Genomic DNA, 13,974 nt, shown 5'->3' with positions numbered 1-13,974 from the left:
TCCGTTTATCTAAGAGACAGTCCGTTTATCTAGGAGACAGTCAGTGTATCTAGGAGACAGTCAGTGTATCTAGGAGACAGTCAGTTTATCTAGGAGACAGTCCTAGATAAACGGACTGTCTCCTAGATACACTGACTGTCTCCTAGATACACTGACTGTCTCCTAGATAAACTGACGGTCTCCTAGATAAACGGACTGTCTCTTAGATAAACTGACTGTCTCTTAGATACACTGACTGTCTCTTAGATAAACTGACTGTCTCCTAGATAAACGGAGACAGTCAGTTTATCTAAGAGACAGTCAGTGTATCTAAGAGACAGTCAGTTTATCTAAGAGACAGTCCGTTTATCTAGGAGACCGTCAGTTTATCTAGGAGACAGTCAGTGTATCTAGGAGACAGTCCGTTTATCTAGGAGACAGTCAGTTTATCTAAGAGACAGTCAGTGTATCTAAGAGACAGTCAGTTTATCTAAGAGACAGTCCGTTTATCTAAGAGACAGTCCGTTTATCTAAGAGACAGTCCGTTTATCTAGGAGACCGTCAGTTTATCTAGGAGACCGTCAGTGTATCTAGGAGACAGTCAGTTTATCTAAGAGACAGTCAGTTTATCTAAGAGACAGTCAGTTTATCTAAGAGACAGTCCGTTTATCTAGGAGACAGTCAGTTAATCTAAGAAGGTGCCGGTTTATCTAGGACACAGTCAGTTTATCTAAGAGACAGTCAGTGTATCTAAGAGACAGTCAGTGTATCTAAGAGACAGTCAGTTTATCTAAGAAGGTGTCGGTTTATCTAAGAGACAGTCAGTTTATCTAGGAGACAGTCAGTTTATCTAGGAGACAGTCAGTTTATCTAGGAGACAGTCAGTTTATCTAGGAGACAGTCAGTTTATCTTGGGTGTCAGTTTATCTAGGAGACAGTCAGTTTATCTAGGAAGGTGTCAGTTTATCTAGGAGACAGTCAGTTTATCTAGGAGACAGTCAGTTTATCTAGGAGACTGTCAGTTTATCTAGGAGACTGTCAGTTTATCTAGGAGACTGTCAGTTTATCTAGGAGACAGTCAGTTTATCTAAGAGACAGTCCGTTTATCTAAGAGACAGTCCGTTTATCTAAGAGACAGTCCGTTTATCTAAGAGACAGTCCGTTTATCTAAGAGACAGTCCGTTTATCTAGGAGATAGTCAGTTTATCTAAGAAGGTGTCGGTTTATCTAGGACACAGTCAGTTTATCTAGGAGACAGTCAGTTTATCTAAGAGACAGTCAGTTTATCTAAGAGACAGTCAGTGTATCTAAGAGACAGTCAGTGTATCTAAGAGACAGTCAGTGTATCTAAGAGACAGTCAGTTTATCTAAGAAGGTGTCGGTTTATCTAAGAGACAGTCAGTTTATCTAGGAGACAGTCAGTTTATCTAGGAGACAGTCAGTTTATCTAGGAGACAGTCAGTTTATCTAGGAGACAGTCAGTTTATCTTGGGTGTCAGTTTATCTAGGAGACAGTCAGTTTATCTAGGAGACAGTCAGTGTATCTAGGAGACAGTCAGTGTATCTAGGAGACAGTCAGTGTATCTAGGAGACAGTCCGTTTATCTAGGAGACAGTCAGTTTATCTAGGAGACAGTCAGTGTATCTAAGAGACAGTCCGTTTATCTAAGAGACAGTCCGTTTATCTAAGAGACAGTCCGTTTATCTAAGAGACAGTCCGTTTATCTAAGAGACAGTCCGTTTATCTAAGAGACAGTCCGTTTATCTAGGAGACAGTCAGTGTATCTAGGAGACAGTCAGTGTATCTAGGAGACAGTCAGTGTATCTAGGAGACAGTCAGTGTATCTAGGAGACAGTCCGTTTATCTAGGAGACAGTCAGTTTATCTAAGAGACAGTCCGTTTATCTAGGAGACAGTCAGTTTATCTAAGAAGGTGTCGGTTTATCTAGGACACAGTCAGTTTATCTAGGAGACAGTCAGTGTATCTAAGAGACAGTCAGTGTATCTAGGAGACAGTCAGTTTATCTAGGAGACAGTCAGTTTATCTAGGAGACAGTCAGTTTATCTAGGAGACAGTCAGTTTATCTAGGAGACAGTCAGTTTATCTAGGAGACAGTCAGTTTATCTAGGAGACAGTCAGTTTATCTTGGGTGTCAGTTTATCTAGGAAGGTGTCAGTTTATCTAGGAGACAGTCAGTTTATCTAGGAGACAGTCAGTTTATCTAGGAGACAGTCAGTTTATCTAGGAGACAGTCAGTTTATCTAGGAGACAGTCAGTTTATCTAGGAGACAGTCAGTTTATCTTGGAAGGTGTGGGTTTATCTAGGAGACAGTCAGTTTATCTAGGAGACAGTCCGTTTATCTAGGAGACAGTCCGTTTATCTAGGAGACAGTCAGTTTATCTAGGAGACAGTCAGTTTATCTAGGAGACAGTCAGTTTATCTAGGAGACAGTCAGTTTATCTAGGAGACAGTCCGTTTATCTAGGAAGGTGTCAGTTTATCTAGGAGACAGTCAGTTTATCTAGGAGACAGTCAGTTTATCTAGGAGACAGTCAGTTTATCTAGGAGACAGTCAGTTTATCTAGGAAGGTGTCAGTTGTGTAACAGCCTACAGGTACTTGTAGTTACCAATCTTAAGCGGGGCGTTCAAAGAGAGGTCAGCGTACAGAAGGTTTTCTGGTTTCAGGTCACGGTGCACCACCCCATTGTCATGTAAATACTGTGGCACAAACACAAGAGAACAAAACAGTTGCAACATTAGTTGAATGCACTGACTGTAAGTCACCCTGGATAAGAGCATCTGTTAAATGACCCAAATTTAAATGTAAAATTACGGCCACAGTAAGCAAACAAAATGCCGCAAAACACACCCTGGGTGACATGTTGACAGCTATTTTTTTTAAATGTTGTCAAACTTGACCTTATCAGTTCATATGGACAAGTCGGCCTATCACAACTAGTACTGGAGTTTGGAATGACCTTCTAAAATGACACAACAATTAGAAGAAATTATCTATTTTTACCATTAACATTTCATTTTCAGTTTTTCAAAATGGGGACAGCTAAGTTTGTAAGTAAACCTTTTTTCAGTCATGTAATACAATATGTGGGATCATAAGAGGCCACCTTCTCTAGCCCTCCCCCACAGTACAGGCCAGCAGAGCTCAGGGACAGGGATACTGTTTAACTGAGCCAAGCCTCTACAGAGTGGAAATCAATACGTTTCTAATCATCTGACAGAACTATGATTCAATACTGGATTGATACTCAAGGATACAACATGATTTACCTCTGAATGAGTCTCGATACAATGCTACATTGGTTGGAGCAAAGCCTGTTCCCACACTGTTCCTTTGCAGATAAGTTTGGACACCCTTGCTGTACGTGCTATCAAAATGTATTGCTACAGTCCTAGTTACAGTTAACCAGGTCATCCAATGTATTGTTCAGGTAATCAAGGGCATCCAAACCCAGGAGCTGTCAGTTATGCAGCTGGAAACGACTTCTGTCACCTATAAATATGGAGTTGAAGTTGTAGTTGAGTACAAAAAAGCTAAATGTCCTAAGAAAGGCCCTTTTTAACTAGGCACACTTCTACCAAGAGAACAAGTCCATTTTAGTTCACGTCAACAAAAACACGTGTGTGGACTAGATGGCAGATCTGTTCGGGCGTTGAAACTTGAAGAACAGAGAGCAGGTCAAACAGATCATAGCTTGAGGAGAGAATTGCTGTGGGACCTGAGGGATTCAGACCAATCAGGGCATCATTTAATTTAATCTGTAAATGAGCAGCCCCTGATCTAAAATCGACTCAACAGATGGGGCCCATTGCTGCAGTAGCTTAGAGGCTCTTTGACTGCTCTTAACATCCTCCCTGTCACTCAAGAGTCAAGAGAGTTAGTTCCAACTATGACTACTGGACTCGTTTTCTAACTATACCATGAAAGCGTGGAGTGAAATTTAAAGGAAACATTGCTCCTACAGAAAAATGTAATTATGGAACTCTGAATAGAATGTGATAATATACGGTCTGATATATGGCCTGATAATGTCCTTTTGGACTTCTGATGGATTATTAACTCAATATTTTTCTGCACTCTTCCATTCAAAGAATCAGCCAGAGGTTCAGGTACGTGTAAGGTTTTCAGTAATTTAAATGTTGCTCTCTGGACTGTTGATTGTTGAACCCCTATGTTTCTTCCTATCAATACACCATTATTACACTGATCAACTTCCACAATCTTTTATTTCTGGCAAGTTTGTAGTTTATGCAAGTTTGGTAATATGTCTGTTTGTTTCCTCGCATGTTCTGGGTTTTCGGTGGAGTAATTTGATCATGATGGAGCTGGCTTAGCTAGGCCACAGTGCATGGCAGTGAACTGGCCTGCTCAGGCCCCTAATATCCTCATTACATGGTTACAGAACACTCATTAGGACAGTAAAAAGATCTCTGTACATTACAGTCAATTCTCCCATGTGGTTTATTGGCAACAGCTGTTTCGACCAGACAGGTCTTCAAACTGGTGTAATGTACTTAAGTAAAAATACGTTAAAGTACTACTTAAGTCGTTTTTGGGGGGGGGGGGGGATCTAAACTTTACTTTACAATTTATATTTTTGCCAACTTTTACTACATTCCTAGAAAAACTATGTAATTTTGACATTTTCCCTGACACTCAAAAGTACTTGTTACATTTTGACTGGAAAATTGTCCAATTCACACACTACCAATTGGGGAGAAAAAGGGGTAAAAAGTACCATAAAAAAACTAGGGCTGACCCCATTTAGTTGTTTGGTCGATAGTGTCATGTCCTGACCATAGAAAGATGTTATTTTCTATGGTAGAGTAGGTCAGGGTGTGACAGGTTTTTTTCCCTATGTTTTCTATTTCTAGGTTGTCAGGTTCTAGTTTTGTATTTCTATCTTGGGGTTTTGTTTAGGATGATCTCCAATTAGAGGCAGCTGGTCCTCGTTGTCTCTAATTGGAGATCATACTTAAGTAGGGTTTTTTTTCCACCTGGGTTTGTGGGAGATTATCTTTGAGTTAGCGTATGTTTGCGTCGCGGGTTGTTGTTGTTGTTGTCATCGTCGTTCAGTTTATTTATGTATTGCATAGTTTCACAGTGTAAATAAAATGTGGAACGACACACACGCTGCACTTTGGTCCGCTCCTCCTTACGACAACCGTGACAGATAGGCTGTTGGTCAACCAACATTTCTTTAATCAAGCAGTCACAATAAATATTTTTTTTTCATGGTGCACAAGTCACCTATCTGATTCGTGCCTGTCTCAGTGGACTAATTCATTGTGGGGACCACGGGCATGGCACAGTCCATCACGCTAAGACGTGATACTGAAATTGTATGTGGTTATATTATGCAAAAATAATGGTGCAACACTAATAAATCAAATATTATTTTATAACAAATGCGCTTTCTCCCGCGTTGGATATGGTTGCTGTCCGTGGTTCTGGAGCATAATCTTCAATGTGCCGTAAAATTGATGACTTTCCCTATGTTCCTATGTGCATAATAGCAAATTGAACTAGCATATTGGGATTGAGAACAATGTGGTGAAGGCAGCAGCAGCAGAGACGAGGAAACAGACCTTGCCTAACCCAAACCGGCTGCGCACGTGCTCTATCGTGCATAAATTTATTTTGTCCCCCTACACCAAATGCGATCACAACACGCAGGTTAAAATATCAAAACAAACTCTGAACCAATGACATTAATTTGGGGACAGGTCGAAAAGCATTAAACATGTATGGCAATTTAGCTAGTTAGCTTGCACTTGCTAGGTAATTTGTCCTATTTAGCTAGCTTGCTGTTGCTAGCTAATTTGTCCTGGGATATAAACATTGAGTTGTTATTTTACCTGAAATGCACAAGTCCTCTACTCCGCCAATTAATCCACACATAAAACGGTCAACCGAATCATTTCTAGTCATCTCTCCTCCTTCCAGGCTTTTTCTTCTTTGAACTTATATGGTGATTGGCATCTACACTTTCATAGTATTACCACGACAACCGGCAAAACAGTTCGTCTTTCAATCACCCACGTGGGTATAACCAATGAGGAGATGGCACGTGGGTACCTGCTTCTATAAACCAATGAGGAGATGGGAGAGGCAGGACTTCCAGCGTGATCTGCGTCAGAAATAGGAATGACTTCTATTTTAGCCCTTGGCAACACAGACGCTCGCTGGCGCACACGAGCAGTGTGGGTGCAATAATTGAATAACATGGATTTCTAAATGTATTTTGCGACGCTCGTGCACGCGACGTGTCCGTCTGGTCAGCATGTTAAGCCCTATTCGGACAGGATTAGTATACTGGGGGTGGTCGGGTAATGTCATTATGAGCACAAGCACAAAACACCACATCTGTCATTTTAATCTGTCCGAATCTGCCATGGCGGCAATTTGTACATGGCAGGAGAGTAACAATTCCAGCCAGAATAACCTACAGTTTTTTGGCAAACTCCAAGGTCCTATGATAATACTAGTCCCGTGTGAATCGACATCCTTGGGTTTTGTGAGAAATGTCTTGGTTTTACAGGTGTTGCTCACGGTTTGAGCAAGAAAACAATAACTGATTCGATAAATTGAACGAAGTGCTGCGCAAATCCTATGAAGGGCCAACATGTATCAACTTTCACAGTGAATGTTTTTGTTAATATGTTTTGTGCGTATGAATTGAATATTGGCAAATGCGTAAGTAAAAAATATTGCACCTATTTAATGTAATCCTTGCTGTTAATAGCTCGCAAAGCAGCATACAACTGACCTAACCGTTTGCAAGGGCGGAGACAGAGGGCTATCCGGGGGTTCATTCGCTGCTGGCAGTTTGATGCTGAACTCACTTCACCTCTAGTTGAAAGAAGCATTTATTTTGACATTCGGTGGCGCATTTTTCAAATCGAGGACGAGGAAGAGAGAACATTAACGTTGGTTGCGAGATACAGAAGAACATTCAGAAGAAGAGAGAATATTTCCTCAGCTCTACGAGCTCTTTTCACGATTGGCGAAAGCATCATATTTGAAGTAAGTTTTAAGGTTTAACATCGGGTTTAGGTTTCCTGAACAACTTTTACGTTGGTTGAGTCGCTGTGTTAGTTAACGTTAGACCTCCATTAACAGACAGTTCATCAGATTAGAGAGATCAGTTCACAATTTAGCCTAACAATATGTTTACATCTGTGCTAGTAATACACACATATACAATGCTGTGTAGTAAGTTACAGTATACAAATGTTTAGCTAATGTGGGGTAACTAGTAGGCTACAGCTGTCAGTGTTCAGCAAGTTAACATTCAGCAATTTAAATCCATTAACTCAGTTAGATTTTCATACTTGAACTCAAAACGAACAATTGTTATTATCAATCTGTTAACGTTACTCAAATGATTTCCACAATTTGCAGATAGCAAACAGGCTATCTTAAAGGTGTAATAAATTATAGCTAGCTAAGTTACTTACTGCAGAGTGGGGCTAGCCATGATCTAACTAGTAACTTAGGCTGGTAGTTGATTTTAAGGTACAGTTATGATAATGGGGATTTGTAATTAAGATTGAGATGACTAAAATGTGGGTAATTGGATGCTTAGATGTAACCATAGACTGTCTTATTTTTGCATAGGGTCAATTAAACATGAAAAGAAAGGGAGAGATATCAGACTTCTTTTAAAGAAGCACAAACAGGCAGATCAGGTGCAAACAGACCCCAGACCTTACATCACCACCGGACCCCAGAGCAGCTCCCTACCTGAGGCTAGTCAGAGTCAGTGTGGTCAGACTTCACAAGGACCCAGTCTACCACCACCAGGTCAGAGCAGCTCCCTACCTGAGGCTAGTCAGAGTCAGTGTGGCCAGACTTCACAAGGACCCAGTCTACCACCACCAGGTCAGAGCAGCTCCCTACCTGAGGCTAGTCAGAGTCAGTGTGGTCAGACTTCACAAGGACCCAGTCTACCACCACCAGGTCAGAGCAGCTCCCTACCTGAGGCTAGTCAGAGTCAGTGTGGTCAGACTTCACACGGACCCAGTCTACCACCCCCAGGTCAGAGCATCTACCAGGCAGTCACTTTCATGCCCAGTTCAGAATGTAAGTTTAGCTTCAGCTTGTAATGGATGATTTTGTCAGATTAAGCCTCACTTTAAAATGTTGGTTGTTGATTCATGTGTGTTCTTTCTTTGATGGCTGTGGCATTTTTATTGTGGTTCTTTGTGGTTCTTGTGTTGTTTTAATGTAATAGTTGTATCAAGGGATGACACAGAGACCTCTGGTTCTGAGCAAGACAGTTGGGCGGCAGGTAGCCTAGTGGTTAGAGCGTTGGACACCTAACCGAAAGGTTGCAAGATCAAATCCCCGAGCTGACAAGGTAAAAATCTGTTGTTCTGCCCCTGAACAAGGCAGTTAACCCACTGTTCCTAGGCTGTCATTGAAAATAAGAATTTGTTCTTAACTGACTTGCCTAGTTGAATAAAGAAAAAATGAAAAAGAGCTGCCAGGAGATGTCATCGAGCTCCTCCCAACTGCATCAAGCACCAGATATGCTGTTCCATAAGGACCCAATGGTAGGCCAGGCCTATACTTTAACCTACACATTTTAGTTAGCAGCTGTTAGTATCTAATTATTATTTAACGTGTATTTCAGACATTTCAAGATCCAGAGAAGTGGGTCCTGTACAGCCGTGTTTGAAAACATTTCCCAGAACTCAGCATGGTACTAGGAAACGGTCTTTCATCAGCTCCTGGTATAAAGACAATTCATGGCTTCAAAATTTGACTTATGGTTTCACCTGTAGGCATTTTTCTCTGCCCAATACACCTTAATCTGCCTTCACATCACAGTCAGATTTTTGTAACTGGAAAAAGGCGCTGTTTAAAGATTCTGGCTTTAATCTCCATTCGAAGGCAGAGCATCATATCAATGCTATGTATGCTTGGAATCAGCATAAAAGGACTATTGACAGCAACTCATCAATGTTAGATGTCATAAATGATGACCGGAAAAAGAAAGTGGAGGAAAACTGTACTTACATTAAAACAATTGCAGATGTGCTCCTATTAACTGCCACTCAAAATCTAGTGCAGAGAGGTCATCGAGAGTCTGATGACTCTCACAACAAGGGTCATTTTTTGACAATCTTAGAAGAAATAGCAAAGCATGACCCTCTCATAGAGAAAATGATGAATGCATGTGGCAATGCTAAGTACACAAGCCACCAAATCCAGAAAGTGACGTTTTTAGTGTAATTGCAGATGAAACCAAAGATTTAAAGAAAAAAGAACAAATCTCTTCAGTTGTGAGGTACTGTTACAACGGGGCCATCCACGAAAACCTTTTACACTTTCAGTCAGCTGAAAGCTGCTCTCACAAAAAAAATGATAATTGATTGCCTTGAAAAACATGGTCTGGACTACAGAAATAATCTTGTGGGGCAAGGCTATGACGGTGCATCCATCATGAGTGGAAAGCATTCTGGTGTGTCTGCACGGATTAAAAACATTTTATGTACACTGTAATCCACATTGTTTGAATTTGGTTCTTGTCGAGGCTGTAAAATCAGTGCCTGAGGCAGTTAACTTTTTTTCTTTCCTGCAGAAGCTTTATAACTTTGTATCTGGCTCATACGTTCATCTCAAGTGGCTTGCAGTTCAGAAAGAGCTGTATCCACAGCAGCAGCCCAGGGAACAACAGAGACTTACGGATGAATGTAAGGTGGGCATGCAGATACATGGCATGCAGTAATCTGAGGGACAGGCTTCCAGCAGTTCTGAGAGTGCTACAGGATATCACACTTGAAAATAGTGGTGATAGATCAGTGGAGGCAAGGGGCCTTCTTTCTGAAATAGATTTACATTTCATAGGGCTTTTGGTTACCTTTTGTAAAGTGCTTGGTGATGCCAAATGTCTTTCTGACATGCTTCAATCAAGCTCTCTTGACCTAGCAAGGGCTGTGGATCTAGTAGGTGCCCTTACAGACACATTACAGGACTACAGAAGTGAGGGTTAATTTGGAGAACTATGGAAAGAGGTTGAAGAGATTGCAGAGCACTGCAAAATAATTGTACAAACCGTGTGTAAAACACAGCCTAAAACAAGCTTAAGATTTCACGACTCATTGATGATGAGCACTGTAGGACAGAAAAATAGTGACCAAAGTGATGGTGAGAGCTTCCAAAGAGCTATCTTTTATCAGTCTCACAACTGAGCTGCAGAGGAATTATTCAAAGAAGAATTGCGAGATAATGCAAGGGGTCCAGTCTCTCAACCCAAAGAGTACAACATTCTTGAATGAAGAGCCTCTGTTCGCCTTTGCTCAGACCTTTGAGTCAGATTTAGAGGACCTCAAACATGAGGTTCATCAAACCAAGTGGCTTCTTGATAGGAGAGAGAAAGGAGGAAGGGACAGACCGTCTACTCTCCTTGACTTTGTTGTGTTTCTAGAACTTTATAAAGAGGTCTTCCATGAGCTATTTCGACTTTGTAAGATTTCTGTTGTTACACCAGTCAGCAGTGCTTCTTGCGAGAGAAGCTTCTCAGCTTTAAAACTGATTAAAACCCACCTTAGGACAACAATGGTTGATGACAGGTTAAGTCACCTCAGGAATTCTCAGTGTTGAGTCAAGGAGGGCATGCTCCCTCAACATGGATGAGTTTGTGAAACATTTTGCCAGTTCTCAACAGAACCGCAGAATAATGCTGTTTTAAATCTACCTAGGATAATATGGCACTTAGGTGGTCCCTCTGGTCATGATTAAAACCTGCACTGTGTACTAGCTAGTACACTGACATTCTAAAATGATAATCCAAAGTAGAGGTCGAACGATTATGATTTTTTTCAGCGCCGATACCGATACCGATTATTGGAGGGGCCCAACCCAAGTCCGATACCGATTAATCGGCCGATTATTATTATTATTATTGTTATTTTTATAGTGACAATTACAATACTGAATGAACACTTATTTTAACTTAATATAATACATCAATAAAGTCAATTTAGCCTCAAATAAATAATGAAACATGTTCAATTTGGTTTAAATAATGCAAAACAAAGTGTTGGAGAAGAAAGTAAAAGTGCAATATGTGCCATGTAAGAAAGCTAATGTTTAAGTGCCTTGCTCAGAACATGGGAACATATGAAAGCTAGTGGTTCCTTTTAACATGAGTCTTCAATATTCCCAGGTAAGAAGTTTTAGGTTGTAGTTATTATATTATTATAGGAATTATAGGACTATTTCTCTCTATAAGATTTGTATTTCATATACCTTTGACTATTGAATGTTCTTATAGGCACTTTAGTATTGCCAGTGTAACAGTATAGCTTCCGTCCCTCTCCTCGCTCCTACCTGGGCTCAAACCAGGAACACATCGACAACAGCCACCCTCGAAGCAGCTTTACCCATGCAGAGGAAGGGAAAAACTACTCCAAGTCTCAGAGCGAGTGACGTTTGAAACGCTATTAGCGTGCACCCGGCTAACTAGCTAGCCATTTCACATCGGTTACACCAGCCTAATCTTGGGAGTTGATAGGCTTGAAGGGGTGGGTATAATTTGTGGAACGTTCCAACAGGAATCTGTTCCAAAAAACGTAAAGTAAAAGGTTGCCAACCAACAACGCATACAAAGTAGCAACGCATACAAACCTAGCTAACTAGCTGCCGAATAGGAATCAACTCACCACGTAGCTTATTCTTAATGTTTGTCCATAGGCAAACAGACATGTGAGGACAGACATTTTTCGGAATAAACGTGATGAGTGAAAAACACAATGAAATAGACCACTCCCTACCCGGTATCTTATTCTGCCGCTATACAACTTTGTATGCGTTGTTTTTTGGAAACCTTGTTATTTACGAAGTTTTTGGAATAGATTCCTGTTGGAACGTTCCACAAATTATACCCACCCAGGTTGAAGTCATAAACAGCGCAATGCTTGAAGCACAGCGAAGGGCTGTTTGAATGAATGCTTACGAGCCTGCTGCTGCCTACCACCGCTCAGTCAGACTGCTCTATCAAATCATAGACTTAATTATAACATAATAAACACACAGAAATACGAGCCTTGGGTCATTAATATGGTCGAATCTGGAAACTATCATCTCGAAAACAAAAGTTGTTTTCTTTCAGTGACATTCGGAACCGTTCCGTATTTTATCTAACGGGTGACTAAGTCTAAATATTCCTGTTAGGCATTGATGTTTATGGTTAGGTACATTGGTGCAACGACAGTACTTTTTTTGCAAATGCGCTTGTTAAATCATCACCCTTTTGTCGAAGTAGGCTGTGATTCGATGAAAATTAACAGGCACCGCATCGATCATATGCAACGCAGGACACGTTAGATAAACTAGTAATATCATCAACCATGTGTAGTTAGCTAGTGATTATGTTAAGATTGATCGTTTTTTATAAGTCTAATGCTAGCTAGCAACTTACCTTTGCTTCTTGCTGCCCTCGCGTAACAGGTTAATCCTTGTGGAGTGCAATGTAAGGCAGGTGGTTAGAGCGTTGGACTGGTAACCGAAGGTTGCAAAAACGAATCCCCCCTGAACAAGGCAGTTAACCCCCGTTTCTAAGCCAACATTGTAAATAAGAATGTGTTTTTAATCTGATTTGCCTCGTTAAATAAAGGTGTAAATATTTTTATTTTATTTATTTTTTTAAATCGGCAAATCGGTGGCCAAAAATACCGATTACCGATTGTTATGAAAACTTGAAATCGGCCCTAATTAATCGGCCATTCCGATTAATCGGTCGACCTCTAATCCAAAGGATAACATGTCACACAGATTTAATTTGGTCTGGATTAGGCCAATTCCAAAACTTTTCTTTGCTATTAGTTAACATAATATATATGAGCCTAAATATGATTCTGTGACTTTGTAATATTAATGGGCACTTATGCTTGATTTCTGCTTGATACCTGGTATGTCAAATTGCAGCGCGTTGTTTTTCTAATTTACTTTTTTGTACATAAACTATGCAATTTATGTAACACACATGCTGTCTTATCTCCTTGGTGCTTGAGCTTTATTTCCTGACAATATTTAGGATGTTCAACACTTATAGACCCAGATTATATATTCATGAAAACAGAGAGACCCAAGTCTCTCGTGTGTGTGTGTGTGTCTGTGTCTGTGTCTGTGTGTGAGAGAGAAAGAAAGAAATTGAGCTGCCATTCTGAGGTAGAGACACTGACTATTCATAGTATGTTAAAGAATTCTAGTGAAGTAACCCTTTTGGACCACACTATCTGCCACATTGAAGAAATCTGGGTTAAGTGAATTATCACTTCTACCTCTAATCAGCAATCATAGGATTCACCCCTGAAGTAGCCTTGGCCACCCCCTGGTCACCCCCTTGGCCCCCCATGGCCACCCCCTTGGCCCCCCTGGTCACCCCCTTGGCCCCCCTGGTCACCCCCTTGGCCCCCCCTGGCCACCCCCTGGTTACCCCCTTGGCCCCCCCCCCTTGGCCACCCCCCTGGCCCCCCCCGGCCACCCCCTGGTCACCCCCTTGGCCCCCCTGGTCACCCCCTTGGCCACCCCCCTGGCCGCCCCCCCCTGGCCACCCCCTGGTCACCCCCATGGCCACCCCCTTGGCCCCCCTGGTCACCCCCTTGGCCACCCCCTGGCCACCCCCTGGTTACCCCCTTGGCCCCCCCTGGTTACCCCCTTGGCCCCCCCTGGTCACCCCCTTGGCCCCCCCCTTGGCCACCCCCCTGGCCCCCCCTTGGCCACCCCCTTGGCCACCCCCCTGCCCCCCCCCCGGCCACCCCCCTGACCCCCCCCCGGCCACCCCCTGGCCACCCCATGTATAAAACTTTAGTTCTGCCACTGAACGTATGGAAATGATAAGTTCACTTTTGCATCCATAGCCTTCAAACCCATCTCAAGTGCACGTGCACTGTTTAGCTCACATCTGAAGACAGGGGGGCATTTAGGACGTCTACTGCGGATCGCTAAAATATCCTAATGATTA

The 13,974-nt window shown here is 41.9% G+C and overlaps 1 protein-coding gene and 1 long non-coding RNA gene across 3 annotated transcripts in view; one reads left to right on the top strand and one right to left on the bottom strand.

The window, feature by feature from the left end:
• The window catches only part of LOC106574056 (calcium/calmodulin-dependent protein kinase type IV), a 44,492-nt gene that overhangs the window by 10,228 nt on the left and 20,290 nt on the right, over positions 1 to 13,974 (bottom strand). Inside the window, exon 6 of the mRNA XM_014149593.3 lies at positions 2,608 to 2,698. Coding sequence (XP_014005068.1) covers positions 2,608 to 2,698 — 91 coding nt within the window. The remainder of the gene's footprint in view (positions 1 to 2,607; positions 2,699 to 13,974) is intronic.
• LOC106574058 (uncharacterized) lies at positions 6,821 to 12,988 on the top strand. Of its 2 annotated transcripts, none has more exons than XR_014380914.1 (4): positions 6,821 to 7,025; positions 8,236 to 8,361; positions 8,459 to 8,557; positions 8,638 to 12,988. It is a non-coding gene; the product is annotated as an uncharacterized LOC106574058 (long non-coding RNA). The 2 variants fall into 2 exon arrangements; XR_001321464.3 differs by lacking the exon at positions 6,821 to 7,025 and adding an exon at positions 7,901 to 8,084.

Source organism: Salmo salar, chromosome 16 (genome assembly GCF_965601325.2).
Source record: "Salmo salar chromosome 16, fSalSal1, whole genome shotgun sequence".
Classification (NCBI taxonomy): Eukaryota; Metazoa; Chordata; class Actinopteri; order Salmoniformes; family Salmonidae; genus Salmo; species Salmo salar.
The sequence above is the reverse complement of the archived record's forward strand: the minus strand, read 5'-3'. Positions and strand labels throughout refer to the sequence as shown.